At 45.7% G+C, this 20131-nt stretch overlaps 1 protein-coding gene across 1 annotated transcript; it reads right to left on the reverse strand.

The window, feature by feature from the left end:
- Positions 1–1095: 1095 nt before the first annotated feature.
- Positions 1096–18762, reverse strand: ZNF26 (zinc finger protein 26). The gene is made up of 5 exons (XM_047101046.1): positions 18497–18762; positions 18332–18384; positions 8101–8227; positions 7740–7835; positions 1096–3092 (listed from the first exon to the last, which is right to left on the reverse strand). Exons 2-5 carry the CDS (start codon positions 18362–18364, stop codon positions 1741–1743), a joined length of 1608 nt encoding a protein of 535 aa, XP_046957002.1. The 5' UTR covers positions 18365–18384; positions 18497–18762; the 3' UTR covers positions 1096–1740.
- Positions 18763–20131: the final 1369 nt, after the last annotated feature.

Here is a 20131-nt window from a genome sequence, read left to right on the forward strand (position 1 = left end):
AAAGAGAGGGAGGCACAGAATCCAAAGCGGGCTCCAGGCTCCGAGCTGTCAGCACAGAGCCTGAAGTGGGGCTCGAACCACAAACCGTGAGATCATGACCTGAGCTGAAGTCGGACGCTTAACCGACTGGGCCACCCAGGCACCCCAGAAATCCACTCTCCTTGAGGCGCCCAGGTGGCTCAGTCGGTTAAACATCTGTCCGACTCTTGATTTCGGCTCAGGTCATCATCTCCTGGTTCGTTGGGTTCAAGCCCCAAGTCCAGGTCTGCGCTGAGTGTGGAGCCTGCTTGGGATTCTGTCTTCCTGGCTCTCTGCCCCTCCCCCACTCACAATCTCTCACTCTCTCAAGATAAATAAATATTGAAGAAAAGAAATAGGGCATCTGGGTGGCTCAGTCAGTTGAGTGTCTGACTTCGGCTCAGGTCGTGATCTCTCAGTTCCTGAGCTCAAGCTCCATGTCAGGCTCTGCCCTGGCACTGTGGAGACTCCCTGGGATTCTTGCTCTTTCCTCTCTTCTGCCCCTCCCCACTTGCGCTTCTGCTCTCTCTCAAAATGAATGAATAAACTTAAAAAAAAAATGAACTCTCTTTAACTTTAGCAGAAAAAAACACTTTTACCGGAGAGGAGGAAGCACACAGGCCAGCAAAGCAGGTGCAAGGAGAGACAGTACCCAGAGTTATTCTGGGAAACCAGGAGGGCAGGAGGAATTGAGGGCCTCAACTCTGGGGCAAGAGTAAGTGAGTTCCCACACTTCCCTTCTGGTTCATGTGCCACTGAATCTGAGGCTCAAAATCTAGCAAAGATCCAGCAATGGCCGATGAACAGATGCCCGGAAAGACGCCAACTGGAAAATGCACACGAGAGGTGCTTCTGCAGAGAAAACTAGTTGTGCTCTTACCCGTGAACAGACACCGCACTGCTAACATATAATCCACGTTCGTTCCAATGAGTTCTCTTATGCAGCAGCCACGTAATAACTGCCAGACCCACTTACGTAGATTGGTGAGTGAGTCGACTCATTTAGGGAGCAGTATCTTTTCATTATTAAAACCCACATTATTTCTGTCATATTGCTAAGAAATGAAGAGACAATACTGATATTTAGCATTTAATATGGAGAATATCGGGGGGATGTTATTCCACAAGCTACCCAATATATGTCTACCAAGTTACGTTAAAAAATAAAATACCAAAAATTTTTAAAAATGCTATTCAGTGTTACTCAGGAAAGTCACACTAAATATCTCTCAATCCTCAGAATATGTTCCTTGCCATTTTCCTCCACCGCTTTATTTACATATCAAAATAAAAATCAACTTTATACTCCACCATGAAAAAAATCTACCATTTATAATTGAGGTTTTCTTCAATCTAAAACATAGCTTCAAATCTGGAATGTGACTTTCCACATATAACATTTTCTACGGGACAATGCTTTTCCAATTTATTAAATTTAGAAGGTTTTAAATACGAATTCTCTGAATTTTATCTTCATAATGACACCACCGCATCTGATGTCACTGTTCCTCACTCCTTCAGTTCTTGTCTACAGAGACTTGTAGGACTTACTTCTCAAAGCTTTTGCCCATTCTTCCAAATATGACCGTCTCTCTCGGGATCAATCGGCAGGAGTGTATTTTTAGGACTTCCCGCTTAATGCATCACACCCATATTATCATTTAGTCTCCTGAGGATCAACTTCTATGAGAGAGTTTCTAACATCTACTTCACTTCAATTTCTCACTTGTGAGTTTTTCGATGTATACGAAGCCCTGAATTCCAACAGAAGGACTTCCCGCATTCGGAACATTTCCACGGTTTCTCTCCTGTATGAACTCTCTGATGTTCACTGAGGGACGACTTCTGGGTGAAAGCCTTCCCACATTCACTACATTTAAAAGGTTTCTCTCCTGAATGAGTCTTCTGGTGTATCTGAAGTGAAGCCTTCCTAGGATAGGCTTTCTCACATTCGCTGCATTCGTAGGGCTTCTCTGTTGAGTGAGTCCTCTGGTGTATAATTAGCTGTGATTTCCCACAAAAGGCTCTCTCGCAGAAACTACATTCATAGGGTCTCTCTCCTGTGTGTGTTCTCCTGTGTATAACGAGGTAGGATTTACTGCTGAAAGCCTTCCCACACTCACTGCACCCGTAGGGCTTCTCCCCTGCATGCGCTCTCAGATGCGCAGTGAGCTGCTCCTTCCTACCGAAGGCTTTCCCACATTCACCGCACTGATAAGGATTATTTCCTGTGTGGATTCCCTGGTGAACAACAAGTTGTGTCTTCATATTGAAGGCTTTCCCACAATCACCGCACTGGTAAGGTTTCTCGCCTGTGTGCATCCTGATGTGAACCAGGAGGTAGGACTTGCTCCTAAAGGCTTTCCCACATTCGCTGCACTTATGGGGCTTCACTCCCGTGTGAGTCCTCTGGTGTACAACGAATGGGGACTTCAAACTAAAGGCTTTCCCACACTCGCCACATTCATAAGGTTTCACTCCTGTGTGGCTTCTCTGGTGTAAAATGAGCTGTGATTTCCAGCTATAGGCTTTCCCACAATCACTGCAGCCGTAAGGTTTCCCTCCCGTGTGAATTTCCTGATGGACGATGAGCTGTGACCTGAAAGAGAAAACTTTCCCACACTCGCTGCAGGAGTAGGGCTTCTCTCCCGTGTGGACTCTCTGGTGAGCGTTGAGGTTTGACTTCGCACTGAACGCCCTTTCACATTTCGTGCATTCGTAAGGCCTCTCTCCCGTATGAATTCTCAGATGGACGATCAGCTGCGATTTACAACGAAAAGCTTTCCCACATTCGTTACACACACAGTTTTTTTCTATACTGTGAGCTCTTTGATGCTTAAGAAAATATGATTCTTCGTATCCATGAAACTTATCAGGATTTTTTCTCAGACAGTTTCTGGTTGAACCTGAGTTTTGTGTCAAACTTCTTCCATGTGTGTTATACTTATGGATTCTCTGTCTTGAAGAAACATGGGTTCTGCTCAGATTAAGTTTTCCAAATGCACTACAAGCATAAGTTCTTTCAACATTTTCAAGCTCATCTGGATTTTTCTGGTACCATTCTTTCCACTCTTCTAAGAAAAAAATACATATATATATTTTTAATCATCACACGTAGCTGATATCAAATTAGTTTTAAAACTGCCACGAAATGAGTCTTTTTTTGATAACAGACCTCAGACACTGGTTCGAAAGAAATACTGGCCAAGTGTACATGCCTTCTTTCTGAGCTGGGGAGCACGAGGAACGATGTCAAACCAAGCCCATTACGGAAATACGGGTGGCAAATTAGCAGTGATTAAAAATGGTTTTTTAAGTTTATTTGTTTTGAGAGAGAGAGAGAGAGAGAGAACATGAGCAGGTGAGCAGGGGAGGGGCAGAGAGAGGGAAAAGAATCCCAAGCAGGCTCTGCACTGTCAGTGCAGAGCCCAACGTGGGGCTCAAATTCATGAACCTCAAGATCACGACCTGAGCCAAAACCAAGGGTCAGACACTTAACCGACTGAGCCACCCAGGTGCCCCCAAAATAGCTTTTAAAACAGAGGCTTACAAAGCTTAGCCTGCACTTAGGAGCCAATGTCATTTATCTGATATCGAAATGTCATTATTACAGATGCTTATTACTCAAAAAGTGAACTGAGACAATACAGAGTTAACTAGGGTATAATATTCAGACAGGTACAACAAGACACTAAAAGACTGAGTTAGCAGGGCTCCTGGGTGGTTGAGTGTCCAGCTTGGGCCCAGGTCATGATCTCACAGTTCATGAGTTGGAGCCCTGTGTCAGACTCTCTGCTGTCAGCACAGAGCCCATTTCAGATCCTCTGTCCCCCTCTCTTCCTGCCCCTCCCCCACTTACACTCTCTCTTTCAAAAATAAATATTTTAAAAAAGTGAAAATTAAAAAAAAATAGAAGATTGAGTCAGCCACACGAAAATTAAAGCAAGAGCATTTCAAACCGAAGGAAAAGCACATACAAAGTTCTTGAGAAGGGAACCTGCTTGGCATAGTTAAGGAACAGAAAAAATGGGGCACCTGGCTGGCTCAGTCAGTAGAGCATGAGACTCTTGAGTTGTGAGTTCAAGCCCCATGTTGCATGTGCTTACTTTAAATAAAAATTAAAAAAAAAAAAAAAAGAAATAGAAAAAGGTCAGGATAGTTAAAGCCCACTGAATGAATGAATAGAGTGAGGCAGGAACCAAACAGGCAAGGCCATGACAAAAAGTTTTCATCTTACCAAGGGGTTTTAATTAGAGGACATCTTGATTCGTGTTCTGCTTTTAAGTATATGTATCTATGAGAGACAGAGAGAGAGTGTGCATGTGGGGGAGGGACAGAGAAAGAGGGAGACACGGAATCCAAAGAAGGCTCTGAGCTGTCAGCACAGAGCCTGATGTGGGGCTCGAACCCACGAACCGTGAGATCATGACCTGAGCCGAAATCAAGAGTTGGATGCTTAACCGACTCACCCCTGTTCTTTTTTTTTTTTTTTCCAGAAAACATTTTTTGGGGGAGAGAGCATGTGTGAGAGTGGGGGAAGGGCAGAGGGGAGAGGATAGTGGGGAGAGAGGGAGAGAGAATCCTCCACATGACACAGGCCTCAATCTCATGACCCTGAGATCATGACCTGAGCTGAAATTACCAGTTGGACACTTAACTGACTGAGCTACCCAGGCCCCCCTTTCATGTCATGCTTTTAAAAGATGTTTGGCTGTTAAGTAAAAAATGAAGAGAAGGGCTGACAGACCAACGAGAAAGCCGCTGTAGTAAGGTAGGAAGACGTTGATAGTGGCTCAGACTGAACTCTGGAGCTGAGCAAATGTGGAACATACACAGACAGAGAACCAAGAAAACGTACCAAAGGGCTAGATGAAGGAGAAGCTGAGAAGGGGACGCTTTACTAACTCCAGATTGTAGGCTTGAGAAACAGGGTGCTGCCCCTGCAGAGGGAAAACACTGAGAGACCCATGTTTGGAGGAAAACCGAAGGACTTTGTTTTGAATCTTACTACACTTGAGATCCCAGTCAAATATCCAAATGAAGACAGTAAGCAGGCACACAGACCACAGGTCAGTGCTCAGTGAAGAGGGGGCTGATCTCCATGCTGTGATGGACAGGACCCCCTGTCCATCCGCTCCAGGGCAGGGGTACCAAAACAGCCCTGGAGCGGATGACACTGAAGGCCGCACAGCGATGAGGCCCAATCACGCCATGGTGAGTGTGATGTCCACACTGGGCGCCTGGAAAGAAGTGGCAGGTGTGGGTCGAGCACTCATCGGGGTACAGCCTCGTCATCCCACGACAGCCTCACACCGTGGAATCATCAGGAGCCCTCCTGCTTCCTGAGGACCTCCTGCTAAACCCTCTCTCCCTGTTCACGTGGAAACCATTTGGAGTATGGTTTGTACCTCAAAGCGGGCCCACTAAACTCAAGAATGCGGGGATGGGGTGATAATACCAAGACCAATGGCTAGAAGAGAGGACTTCTCAGGCTTGAAGACATGTCTGGACAATTTTTGGTTGTTGTTACTGGCTTAACAGAATTAGTCAGGGAAAAAAAAAACAACAAAAAAAACTAACCGGAAACTCACCAAGTTTTGAAGGGAACCTGAGCCTGATCTGATAACAGCCTATGATTTTTTTAGCCCTAAATACCCCCAAATCTGCACCAACAGACACAGGCCATTCTCCCCAAGCCTTATCTCACCAGGGGCTGCACAGGACAAAAAGAGAAGACTGAACAGGGAAATTACACCAATGCCAGGGCAAGAAGTCTTCCTTGAACTTTTTCCCAAGGAGGAGAGTGTGTGACAGACCAGTGATGACTGCCATCCCTCATCCACCCCTCTGGGAAGAGAAGCTTTCACCATAGCTTCCAGTTCCTTCCCCACTACTGCATGTGTCTGGAACAGACCGTCGATCTTTTCACCCCATCATTCAGATCGTGAGGCCACAGCCACACCTGTCTGCTGATACCACACACATCTCAAGAAATTCTGGACTTGGGACTGGACTCAGGTCCAGGACAAGAACACGTACCGCTCCCCGGAGAAGCGATGACCGTGTTTCATGTTCATATTCGTGCATTTAAAGGCGTCCAGGTGGCAAGAAGGCCAGTGTGATGAAAACCCAGAGGCAGGACTCCAGCACACACTGTTCACTACACTCCCAGCGGTACTGCCCTCCTCCCGAGCACCAGCCCTGACCGGGGAGGACAGGGTCCACGTGGTGCTCCACCAAGCTCTGCCACCTCGCCCCCGCCCCCCGGCTAGTTCAGACACTGGCATGTCAACTGTAAGAAAACATGCTGGCAGGCTTTGGGAAAAATTCTGGGGACTGATGAGAGGGATTTTCTGGAAAAAAACAGGGCTTATCCAGTGACTGTGTCTTCATGTGATGCCCGGCATGAAGGTACCCACCTGGGCAGAAGAAAAGTATAACATCTGACGGTGAGAAAAGGGACACACGTGGCACCTTGGACCCTGACATCACCGAGCTTCTGCACTGAGCCACTGTGGAGCTGCCATCCGGTGCCAGACAAGTGTCACTTGAAACTATAAATTCTTTAATGTTTACTCAGGTTGAATCTGGGATGTAAGATACTTGTGTATTTCCTCAAACTAGTGAGAGGGACGTTTATGAAAATAACTACAGCAGGAACAGCTAAAGAAAAGACTAGAGTTCTCAAATATGGCTAAGAATCTGAGCTGTCCACGCCTGGGAAAATACTGATCCTGTCTGGGTGACAACTGAGGACATAGGAGCTATGGAGACACCACCAAAGGTTAAGCTACTAGCAAAAACAGAAGCAGAACTGATATTAGCAAAGGAGAAGGGAGACGGGGCACCCAAGGAGAGCCTGCAGAGCCAGGTCGTGGTAGTTCAAGTGCAACAGCAGCAGTAATCAAAGTGAGGAAGGCACAGAGGAAGCGTTCCTTCCCAGTTCTGCTGCTGAGAATGAGTGAGGAAGCCCGGCTCTCTTATGAGCATTTACAGCCAGGAAGAGACGGCGGAAGAAAGAGGACAAGGATGTCCACAGCATGCTACAACACGGGGGAAAGAAAGCTTAAATCCTCAGAGTGCAAGAGACTTTCAGTCGTTACAATATCGGCAGGAAAGAACAGGTAAATTTGGGAAATTCTGTATGACTCCGAAGGGAAGAGTAAGGAGCCAGGAAATGTAAGGTGACAAAATGACTTAATGACACAGGTGAGTCCGTGGTAGGTTTTGGAATCCTTTTAAGAAAAGTGCCCAAGAAAGCAACAGTTGTAATCAAGGTGACCAGTTTGAGAAAAGGAAGCACTGAAATAACACAACACAATGATGCTGAGCAAAGGACGAAAAGACTGAGGGCTTTATCTGTGGAAGGAAGAGAGGAAGTACACATAAGGAGAGCAGAGGGCATGAAGTCACATGAAAGGAGAGGAGAGAGGACTGTTCAGAGGCTGGGATGGCTGAGGCGGCCCTGGACCATGGGGGGAAGGAAACTAACCCAGAAAGCATCTGAGCAGAGTGCAGATAGGAAGGGCGCGCCTGCCCCTCAGAGCTAAGAGACAAAAACCCACACGTGGACAGAGCGATGGTCCCTTCCTTTCCTGAGGAGCTAGCTTGTGGGCCCATCCCGAGTGCCCCCCATGGTTCAAGGGCTTCAAAGGAAAGTTTCTGCACGCAAGCTGTGCTTCACACCCCCACCCACATCTTCCTGGTTCCCACTCACCCACCTGGACAGCTCTGACGGGAAACTTTGGCATTTATTATCCATGGCTCCTCTCCTTGCTCCAACTTGAAGATTAAATCAGGTTTGGTACCATGATACCCTGTTGATGGAAAATCACAGAGGATGTGGGCCGAGCCGCTAGGAACTCAGGGGTCTGGAACTACAAAGTGAAACTGCTCACTTGCACTTGGGGGGAAGATTACAATTAGGAGATGAGGGCCAAATAGGGACTAGGAGCCTCTGACCTCCAAAGTTCAAGTCCATAATCATTAAGTACTTTAGAGACCTCAGGGTAGATAAAGAAAAGACAAAAGGATGGCAATTTATAATTCGTGATCGGAGTTCAACAAAGGAGCTGCACTTACCCACAGACACCAGGTGGCTATAGTTCTCCAGTATCACATCCCTGTACAGGTACTTCTGCGCAGAATCCAGTAACTGCCACTCATCCCAGGTGAACTCCATAGATATATCCTTGAATGACAACAACCCCTGTAATAATATACATCCCATTCAATCGGATGCCACTGCATTAGGTGATGTGGACAGATGTACAGGAGCTGGAAAAGGAGAAATGTTCCTCCATAGACTGACTGCCTCCTGTGCCCAGTTCAGCACAGGCTTGTAGAATAAAACCAAACCAAAACAAAAAATTTTTTGAGCTTCCATGTTCAAAATACTGTTTTTGATCCTGAAAATATCAGGATGAACACAACCAGCTTCCGCCTTCAAGAAGCTTTCAGTCTTGTAGAGGGAGATAAACATCTATACATGCATATGAAACAGGTGTTTCAAATCTTTGATAAAAAAAAATTATCCAGGATACATTTTGCCCAGGAATGGAGAGAACAATTCTAAACACATGGGAAGGGCTACCCTCCAAAGTAGCTGTCATCTTCACAGCTACTCAACCTATCTTGAGTCTCAGAGGGAGTGAGAGCCTGGCACCATAAAAAAAATTAAATAAATACATAAATACATAAATAAATAAATTAAGAAACAAGGGGCCCAGCAGCACGTGGGTGGCTCCGTTGGTTAAGCATCCAACTTCAGCGGCTCAGGTCGTGATTTCACAGTTTGTGAGTTCGAGCCCCATGTCGCACTCTCTGCTGACCGCCCAGAGCCTGGATCCTGCTTCAGATTTGGTCTCCCTCTCTCTCTGCCCCTCCCCCATTCGTGGTCTGTCTCAAAAAAAAAAAAAAAAAAAAAATTAAAAAATTTTTTGATTAAAAAAAGAAGGGATCCATTACTGAGGCCAAGCAGGGTTCCCTCCAGCAGACTCTGGGCCTGGAGCTCGTGTTGCAGAGCTGAAGACGACGGAGAGCCACTGTGGGTGGGCGTGGGCTGGCAGTTCTGTGTGAGCCGTAAGCACGAACTACCCAGTAGGCTCGTAATAAATCCTTTCATGGGACCAAAAAAGTACTGATCGTTCAACAAGCATTTATGAGTCACCGACGGTGCCAAGATTGTCCCAGGTGCTGGGGGCTCAGCAATGCACATTGGGTTTCTGTTCCTTCAGGGGGAGGTGACAGTAAACCTGTAACTACCCACCAAGCAGGTGGGGACAGCGCTCTGTCAAGACTCAAGCAGGGTAAGGGGACAGAGTTCAGGAAGCAGGCATAGGAAGATGGAGTGATCAGGGAGCTCTCCGGTGAGGCAACATTTGGCAGAAATCCAAGCGATGTAGGAAGGAATGTCAAGATTTCTGCAGGAAGAGCCCTCCAGGCTACATGAAAACTAAGACACAGTCCTGCATGGCTCAAAGGGAATGGTAAGGTCTTGGGGTTCCATTCCAAGAGAGGAGGGGCCGTCGGAAGGCCTCAGACAAGAGCAGAGTGATCTGACTCACACCTGACAGCATTCTCCCTGCCACGGAGGAGGGAGGGTCCTGGATCTGGGAGCGATGAAGGTAGCTGGTATCAGAGTGAGAGCACTGGAGTAATAAGTAGTGGTTGGGTTCTGGGCATCAAGTGAGAACAGAGCCAGATGACACCCTGGTGGGTATGACATGGCCAACAGAGAAGGGTGCTGAGGAGGACGGCAAGGACGCGGCCCTTTAACAAGGCGAGGATGCCTGAGGGAGAAGAAATGAGGGGAACGAGAGGCGGGAGAAGCAGCCGGACACAATTCCCTGAAGCGGGCCACTGGGGGAAGGGAGGGAAGGAAGAGGCAGTGTGGATGTCCACTGAGCCCAGTCAGAAGGAACTGGTCTGTGTTCCGGGATTTCAGTAAACCAGGAATCTGGTACATTGCACTCTGGGAATTCCTAAAGATGAGGATTCTGGAGCACTCTGCAAAGGCAGTGGAGAAGTGACACCTAAAGATTCCTGAACTTGATCCCCCTTGACAGGATCCCAACCCAACAGCGCTGCCTGCAGGAAGACCCTGCAGTGGGAAGAGACAGTGAATTCTGGGGGAACTTGCAGAGGTGAGTGAGAGAGAATCGCTTCACAACATGGAAATACAGGGCGGGGCCCGTCTCAGGCTCCAAGCAACCGCGTTGGTGCTGGGCACGGACCATCTGACAACAGGAGCTTCTCTGGTCTCAGCACTGATCTTCCCAACCCAGGAGGAGCCTCCACAGGAAGTGGGAGTAAAGAGACGAGCCCTCCCATCTCTCCTCCGCAGCCTAAATCGGGGGAGAAGAGGAGGCGGGAAGAGAGCATAGACTGGACTCTCCAATGTCTGAAAGTGACCAGAGAATCATGAATGCTCGCCGACACACCCGCCGGAGCCAAGGACAGGAAGAGTTGACACGCATATCTGAGGTTGTGATGGAGAAAAATGAGGCCGTGACTTCCTGCATCCAGATCAAGCTCAGGCCACTCATCAAGCCAGCAACTTTATGACGGAGGAGAAACCAAAGCAACGCACACCAAAGTGACTGTGTAAAAGCTACGGCAGGGCCACAAGAGTGAACAGGGACCAAAATGGTTGAGTGTGGACACAGGATGGAAGAAAAAAGGTGCAGAGCAGAGAGTGGAGGCAAGCCATGAGGCTTATTTTAAGCTTTTTACTATATTTTGAGCTTGATGAGAATAAAAATAAAATACAAAGAAACTATTTTAAAAAGCTTTTATTGGCCAAGCCTGGTCAAGAAACGCAGGAATTAAAAAAAAAAAAAAAGAAAACTATTATGACCAGGACAGAGTCCATAACTCTGAGATTGTTAAATTCATGAGATTATTATACAGAGGCAATTCTACCATAATGTGACAGGTACGCTGCAAAAACTCATCACTATGCAAAGTCACACAGCAAACTCACGGGGATTATGGGGAGAATGGGGTTGGGGCACAACACCTTTGTCAGCAACACATAAAAATGAACACCAGGAACCTACCAAAAACAGAAGTTTTATGAAATATATAAAATATATAAAATGACAACGTTTATGAAATATATAAAAATATTTCTTTTATTTAAGAAATATATAAAATGACAATATAGCACTTCACTTTGCAAGACCTGGTGTTTGGATGTCAGAGGGGCTGCAGCTGATCATAAAATAGTGTAAAGAGGCCTGTCTGAAGTCAGACAGAAAGTTCACGCTGTTCTCTACGGTACCAACTGTGCTGAATTCACGTTTCTAAAGCAAACATGGTGGCAGACCTAACTATATTTACAAATTTGTTCCAATAAATTTGAAAACTTAAGAAACAAAAATCCTCTAAGAAAGTAAAAGTGGGGCGCCTGGGTGGCTCAGTCGGTTAAGCGTCCGACTTCAGCTCGGGTCACGATCTCGCGGTCCGTGAGTTCGAGCCCCGCGTCAGGCTCTGGGCTGATGGCTCAGAGCCTGGAGCCTGCTTCCGATTCTGTGTCTCCCTCTCTCTCTGCCCCTCCCCCCTTCATGCTCTGTCTCTCTCTGTCTCAAAAATAAAATAAACGTTAAGAAAGGTTTTTAAAAAAAAAAAAAGTAAAAGTAATCTGTAAACTAACGTGGATTTAAGGAATTGTTTTAAAAAAGTAAAAGTAACCAAAATTGGCCCAGAAATAATTTAAAAAGCAAGCTTGACTAATCAATGGTCACAAAATAAGTAGTGGGGCGCTGGCTGGCTCAGTCAGAAGAGCATGCGACTCTTGATCTGAGGGTTAGGAGTTCGAGCCCCATGTTGGGTACAGAGGTTACATTAAAATCTTTAAAAAAAAATTAAAATAAATTAAAAAACCAAATAAATAAGTAGCAATCAAAGGCATACCCTCTTGGGGCACCTGGGTGGCTCAGTTGGTTAAGTGTCCGGCTTCAGCCCAGGTCATGATCTCATGGTTTGTGCGTTCGAGCCCTGCATTGGGGTCTGTGCTGACAGCTCAGAGCCTAAAGCCTGCTTCGGATTCTCTGTCTCCCTCTCTCTCTGTCCTTCCCCTGCTCGCGTTCTGTCTCTCTCAAAAAATAAAAAGTAAAACACACTAAAAAAATAAAACAAACAAACAAAAAAAACCCAAAAAACCCCACAAAGGTATACCCTCTCCAGAAAGGCAATGGACCCACACTACATTTAAGTAAGTTCTACCAACATGGAAAGAACATAAAATTCCCAAAATGTCTAACTGATGTTGAGCCAGGAAACCATGGGATGCCCACACAGTATATCACACAAACTTACACAAAACCCCACAGACAAAACCAGGCAAGTACAGCACAGACTGTAGTGTTAACTCATTTATTATTAACTCTGATCAAAATATATGGATAAAAATACTACTAAAGTAACAAGGCCTGTACACACACACATAGCACTAAGACGAGGAAATTTATCCAAAAAATTAAGGGACAATCCAAAATTAACAAAAAACCCACAAAAATCTATCCGTGAAGTCACACTAGTATATTCATGGAGAACAGCCAACCAATCATTTTAATAGATGAAACAAAGTAATGTGGTAGAATTCAACACTTAAAATTCAGAATTCAGCTAAAAGTAGAAAGGAATTTTACTCTTTGACACATAACCCCAGACACTTTACTTAGAATTCCAGTTACATTAAGTTTAAAAAAAAAAAAAAAAAGGCAAGATTTACGGTGTAACAGAAAAAAAAGAAGCGGCCCCTGGGGGGCGGGGGGGGGGGGAGGGCAGTGGTGATAGGAAACACAACCTGCTAGGGGGTCAGAAATCTTTATTTTGATTTTGATTTGTCTTCAGTGTATGCTTCAGTCTTGTGATTTGTAAAAATATCTGGTCATTCAAATGTTCAAAACATATTTCTCACATGTATTTGGTCTTCATCCAAGGGTTCCTGGCTCACAGCTCCTAAAACCCTTGGAAATTCCCTGATAAGTGTGATTAAGGTATCTTTTGTTATGTTAATGCGGCAACTTTAGGAAACCCTTAGGTAACCTACAGATGGGCAGCTGGTTGATGGGAGAGTGCCCCCCCACTTCTGCCCAGTCTCCAAGGAGGGGAGAAGGGCTAGAGGTTGAATCAATCACCAGCAGTCAACGATTTAATCAATCACACCGATGCAGCAAAGCCTCCCTAAAAACCAAAAGGCCTGGATTCGGAGAGCTTCAGATTGAAGACGTGGAGAGGGGAGACTGGCGCACCTGGGAGGGCGCGGAGGCTCCAAGCCCTTTCCCCATGTGCGCTTCTAACTCTGGCTGTTGACTTGGTGTTCTTTACCATATCCTTTAATAGACGGGTGAATGTAAATTAAGTGTTTCCCTGAGTTCTGTGAGCTATTCCAGCAAATTAACTGAACCTAAGGAGCAAGTCTTTGAAACTTCCCATCTGTAACCCTGGTAACAACAGCCTGGGCCTTGAAACCTGTGGCTGAGCTTGGGGGAAGAAGGGCAGTCTGGTGGGACTGAGCCCTCAGCTTGTGAAATCTAGCGCCATCTCTGGGCAGACAGTGCTGGAATTAAGTTGAATTCTCAGACAACCTGCTGGTGTCCAAGAGTTGCTTGCTGTTGTATGTAGGGGAACTGCACCCCCACCCCTCTCGTTGGAATTGGGTCCAGAAACCTAAAAGAATATAAATAGTCTATTTAAGATTTATGCATTTTACTATCATTACGTTAGAACTCAATTAAAGAAAAAAAAAGTCAGAAGTCACATAGGGATAAATGTGTATAAAACCATTACAGACACAACTATAAATATATTTTTTAATGGAAAAAACAGAAATAATGTTATATAGAGTGAAACCCATTTAAATAATAACCCACAGAAATAAACCAAATGTTTTAAGGATATAAACAGCTATACACAAAGGTATGTACAAAGATCTAGAAGAATATACACCAAATTGATTACCTCTAAGGAGAGAAAGGGGATTACGATGGGAAGATGATTATAAGAAACTGAATTGTGCATTTTTTTTTAATTTTTAAAAATAAGTTTACTTATTTTTGAGAGAGAGGGAAAGAGCGCATGCGAGAATGCAGAGAGAGCAGGAGACACAGAATCTGAAGCAGGGTCCAGGCTCTGAGCTGTCAGCACAGAGCCTGATGCAGGGCTCCAACCCATGGGCCGTGAGATCATGACCTGAGCTGAAGTCAGACACTCAACCGACTGAGCCACCCAGGCGCCCTGTGACTGCACTGTGTTTTAAGAGAATGTAGAAGTACCAAATTTGTCACCAAAAATTAATGATAGGAACATCCATACATGTGCAGAGTTGTTCACTGTTTCAAAGTCTGTAAGAGCGACACGCTCAACCTAAATTTCCATCAATAAGAGAATAGCTAAATGAGAATATGGTACGTCCATTCCATAGTGACGTTTTTTCAAACTGGAATATAATTATACACAGTATGATGCAATTCATATAGAAACAAAACTTTTCAAATGTTGAATTAAGCACACCTGACGTTCCACCCCATCACCCATAAAAATCGTAATTTTAATCAATTATTTTAAAAAATTTAAACATACTTGTCTCTCAAAAGAATAAAGAAACACAACAATCTATATGTATTGCCATAAAGAATTCTAAAACAAATGTAGGGGAAATGGCAAACTGCACCATTTACAGAAGAGAAGAAAAACGTAAAACCACATTTCCAGTAGAAAAGGTCTGGGGGCACCTGGGTGGCTCAGTCAGTTGAGTGTCCAACTTCGGCTCAGGTCATGATCTCATGCTTCGGGAGTTCGAGCCCCAATTCGGGCTCACTGCTGTCTTTGGATCCTCTGTCTCCCTCTCTGCACCTCCCCTACTCATGCGCGCGCGCTCTCTCTCTCTCTCTCAAAAATAAAAAAAGCATTTAAAAAAAAAAAAAAAGGAAAGGAAAGGAAAAGTCTGGATGGGAAGCCCCCAATCTGACTACCTTTTATAAAGCTTTTTAAATTTTATTTTAGGTAGGCTCCACAGCACTATGGGGCCTGACTCGACCCTGAGATTGGGCACCCGCTACTGACTACCTCTCGACAGAAGAGGAAGCCAAAGGGGGTTTGGCTGTGTCTTACAATCCCATTTTCTAAAAGGATGCAATCAAAAATTGTTTAATATGAAAGAGGAAAAGCAATACTTTTAAGCTAGAATATATGTGTCAATAAAATAACAGGGAAGGGAAAGAAAGAAGAAAAGGAAGAGGGAGGAGGGAAAGAAAGAAGGAAGAGAGGACTGGGGGAAAAAGATGAGGTGTGTAGGCAAGAGCTGGCTTTCAGAGGTGAAGTGATGCCACGAACTGGAACAACAAAGAGGGAGGGAGGAAAATGAGTGTGCGTGTGTACACATGCGTATATACACAGACGAGGAAGAAAAGAGAAAATGACAGACTGAATATGGCAAATAGTTGACAATTCTGGGGCAAGGGTTTTTGGTTTTTTTTATACAATACTGTACAGGAGTTTTTAATACTATTCTTGCAACTTCTCTACAGTTTGAAAATAATAACATAAGGTAACATGAAATCTCCTAGGACTCTCCAGCATGATCCTTCCCCTCACTTAAAGGGCCCTACACAATCTGGCCCCGGCTGATGCACCAACCGGATCCACTCCAGCCCGGGCTTGCTTTCCACCAGAGGCACCTGCCACCTGCTTGGAACGCAACCCCAGGCTGCAATGCTTCCTCCCCTGCTACACCCACTGTCCTATGATCATGAAGTTATCACTCAGATTCTACTTATACGTTGCCTCGAGAGGAAGCCAATCTAAAGTAGCCACCCAGCCGCTCTCTTTCACACGCGTGATATTCACAGCTGTTTTTGTCTGTTTATGACGCTCCTCTGGAATGTTTGACCATCTCCCACACCCTGCATGGGATCACGGACCCTGACAATCTTGTTCACCCCTACATGCCCTAGAAAATTACCTGGCGTAATAGTCAATAAATGTTTGTTAAGTCAAAACGTGCACTCAAAACAGGCAAATACTGTTCACGTTAAAATGTAAGGGGCAGTAAGAGCACAAACTCTGAAAACACTGCTTTGTTTGAATCCCTGCCCTGCAACCCTGGTCCCCTTGTATCCTTTACCAGTTTGGTACCATGGACAGGTTTCCCAGTTTCCTTACCTGTAAAATGGAGACACACCTGCCTCACAGCGTCACAAGTCTTTAATGATTTCATACAAAGTACCTACCCAACTGTGGTACCTACTACTATTCAATAGTTTCAGAGTCTTCATTCAAAAAAATAAATAGTCTTAATTTACTCTTGTTTACTTACTTATTCTTTATAAAGTATGATTCCGTTCACTTATTTTACCTTTTTTTAGTTGCTATTGTAAACATGTTTTCTCTTACTGTATTTTGTATATGGTTATGGTTTTGTTTGTTTGTTTTTGTAAGAAAGAGCAAGAGAGCGTGCACATGACCAAGCAAGGAAGAGGGACGGGGGAGAGAGAATCTCAAGCAGGATCCATGCTCAATGCAGACCTGACTAGATCCCACAAACCCAGGAATGACCTGAGCTGAAATCAAGAATTGGACACTCCACCGACTGAGCCACCCGGGCGCTCCTATATAGTTACTGAGAATAAAAATATTCTCAAGTAATATATAGTTACTGAGAATAAAAATATTCTCAATCAAGAATTGGACACTCCACCGACTCAGCCACCCGGGTGGCTCAGTCAGTTGAGCATCTGACTTTGGCTCAGGTTATAATCTCGCAGTTCATAGGTTTGAGCCCCACGCCTGGTTCTGTGCTGGCAGCTCAAAGCCCGGAACCTGCTTCAGATCCTGTGTCAACCTCTCTCTCTGCCCCTCCCCCGCTTGGGCTCTGTCTGTCTCTCTCTCAAAAATAAGTAAACGTTTAAAAAAAAAAAAGGATAGGGGCGCCTGGGTGGCGCAGTCGGTTAAGCGTCCGACTTCAGCCAGGTCACGATCTAGCGGTCCGTGAGTTCGAGCCCCGTGTCGGGCTCCGGGCTGATGGCTCGGAGCCTGGAGCCTGTTTCCGATTCTGTGTCTCCCTCTCTCTCTGCCCCTCCCCCGTTCATGCTCTGTCTCTCTCTGTCCCAAAAATAAACGTTGAAAAAAAAAATTTTTTTTTTAAATAAAAAAAAAAGGATAAAAATATCCTGGGGATCCTGGGGCACCTGGCTGGCTTAGTCTAGATGTAAGGGTTGTGAGTTTGAGCCCTACATTGGGTGTAGAGAGTACTTAAAAAAATAATAATAATAAATAAAGTAAAATATCCTTACTTTTAAGGTCAAGTGTATCACTCAGGCCACCTCAGTGAACTCCCTTCTTACTGGCACCCAAACTCTTGTCACACACGAAGTGTCACACCACCTAAGAAAGGTCTCTGCTGTCAGTAATTTTCCTTACGCTCCACTGTCCACGATCTTATGTGATCCACTTTACAACACTCCCACTACCTCTCAGGAAGTGACCATTCCAACGTTCGCTCTGGTAGGGAAAAACTGCTTAGGATTTATAAATATCCAAGTCCAAAAGATACCATTTGTCTCATGAAATACTGCTCTGAAGTATTTCATTTCACGGCTTTTACGAAGATCTCTTTTCTCAAATTTACAGGGAAACAGCCACTCTCCCAAACTTCCACCTCTCTTGCTCCCTGGCCCTTCTGCACTACAGTCCTTCCTGGTCTTTGCCACAAACCCTCCATTTGGCCCTTTGCAGGACTCTGTGACATCATATCCTGAGCTCCAACTAACATAGGGACCTTTAATCCGGACATTTCCAATTGAGAACTCCCACTCGAGCTACAGATTCAACTGTAGGCACCACATGTTCAACACCTACAAAGCTACACTCTTTTCCTGGATGTCGCTTATAACGTTCCCAAGACTGGAAGCATCACCACCCTGTCAAGAGGTCAGAAGTTCAGCAATCACTGTCAAGTCCCCTCTCGCTCCCTCCATCAATCACTTGGCTAGTCACCAGCCAGATCCACTGGCCCTCCCCAGCTCCAAAACTGCTCCCTCCTGCTCCCTTAACAAGGACCCTCATTTCCCCCAAAGTTCAGGGTCTGCAGCTGGCAATAAAGCATAACTTTCAAAGGAGAGGACACCTGACACAAAATGCCAGAAAACAGGGAACGTTTCTAGAGACCAGAGACACGGGGAGAAGGGGGCGGGGAGGGGTGAAGCGCGGGAACACGCGAGTTCGGGCCCCGGTTGTGACCATAAGATGAACGTGCCCATCCTCAGTGCCGAGTCACCTTTTTAAAAACGAGAAAGGCCCTACTTACCCAACACGAAGCTGTCCGGAACCCGGCGGCCATCCCGTGCTGTTTCGTGCAGACTGCGGAGCAGAGAACCGAACCGTTAGGGTCTCCCTGCTGGTCTCACCCGCGCCCACCCAGGACGGACCTCCCGCCCCACAGAGGGTGGGTCCGCGGGCACCCGTCACCTACCCGTCCGAGGCCTCGGGCCCCGGGCAGAAGAAGTCGGAGAGGAGTTTGTACGGTGACGCGGCCCTGACACGGGAACCCCCGAGGCTGGCCTGGCTCCGACCACGCCCTAAGACCGTAGGTCTTAGCTGGCCAAGCTCCCGGTCTGCACAGGACGTGCCGGGCAGGGCTAAGTCTGTGCTTTCGCGGGTCCAGGGCTCCGGGAACTCACAACTCCCGGGCCCGCTCCGGTCCACCAACACCGAGCCGGAAACAGCCCTGCAGGAGAGTACCCGACTACAGCCGCGGGTGCGGCGCAGCGGAAGTACGTCATGCGTCGATGCACCTGAAGGAACGGCCCCGAAGAAAACTACATCTCCCAGAATCCTCTGCGGAGGGTCCCTGTTCACTGGCCCGGCCTCCAGCAGAAGGCGGCTGTGCAGAGCGGTCCAAGCCCGGTGGGTTAGTGTCGGTCCCCTCTGCGTTCCGGCCTCAGTGCAGGGACCGACTGGCTGAGGTCTGCTGTCAAACAAGACAGGGTTCAGATCCCAACGCGTAGCAGAGAAGGACACTTTGTAAGGCCACCAGCTGCCGTTCCCAGCGTTATAAAACAAGTCTTGAATAGCAGCGCACTGAATAACACGGTAACTCCATACAAGAGAAACTACAGTAGGTGAAAAGAAATAAATAGAAGGGCACCAAGAATAGACACGAATAGATTCCTGGTCCAAGATCAAACAATTATCTCGTAACAATACAATAAAACTATAATGGGGCTCCTGGCTGGCTCCTGGTGGAGCAGGCGACTCTTGATCTCGGGGTTGTGAGTGCGAGCCCCACGTTGGCTATAGAGATCACTAAAAAAAAATTTTTTTAAACCCCCCAAAACTATGAATAGCATATTTTTAAGTTTATTTTACTTATTTTGAGAAAGAGAGCATGGGAAAGGCAGAGAGAGGGGGAGAGAGAATCCCGAGTCCGATGCAAGGCTCAAACTCACAAACTGAGCTCATGACCTGAGCTGAAATCCAGAGTCCATAGCCTAACCGACTGAGCCACCTAGGTGCCCCTGAACAGCATAATTTTAAAAGGCCTTTCTGCCTGAAAATCTTTTTTTTTTTTTAAAGAAAAGCTTTCTATTCAACAAATATTTGAATGAAATAGGGAAATAAAGACAAACATGTAGGCACACAATTATGAATAAGGAGACCTGGGTTAGCAAGAGACTAAAGTCCCTATGGAAAGATCAGGGAAGACTGTAGGATTAGAGCCTGTGCATTTACATTTACTTACATGACATAAAATGGCAATCCAGATTGGAGGATTGGAGGCTAGCCTAAGAAAGGTTTTACGTGGTAAAAATTTACATCAATCAGAGAACTAGGCAGAGAATATATTTTTGAGACTTGCTAAAAATATAATCTGCTTGGCAGTTTTATGAGTCTATAACTGAGTAGCTCTGGATTCAGATAGAAAGGGAAGATTAAATTGGAGGTAAGTGGAATAAAGAAAAGAGTTCAGGACTTGTATTTCTATCAGTTTAGACTTTTTCGGTATGTTGAGTTTTGTCTTGTTTTAATTTCAATCCTTGTAAATCTATTGAGACTAACTTTGTGGTCCAATATAGAACCTATCCGGGACAGTGTGCCATGTGCACAT

This window comes from Lynx rufus, unplaced genomic scaffold (genome assembly GCF_022079265.1).
Source record: "Lynx rufus isolate CCGP_SWC_20201006 ecotype Redwood Valley unplaced genomic scaffold, mLynRuf1.p SCAF_55, whole genome shotgun sequence".
Taxonomy (NCBI): Eukaryota; Metazoa; Chordata; class Mammalia; order Carnivora; family Felidae; genus Lynx; species Lynx rufus.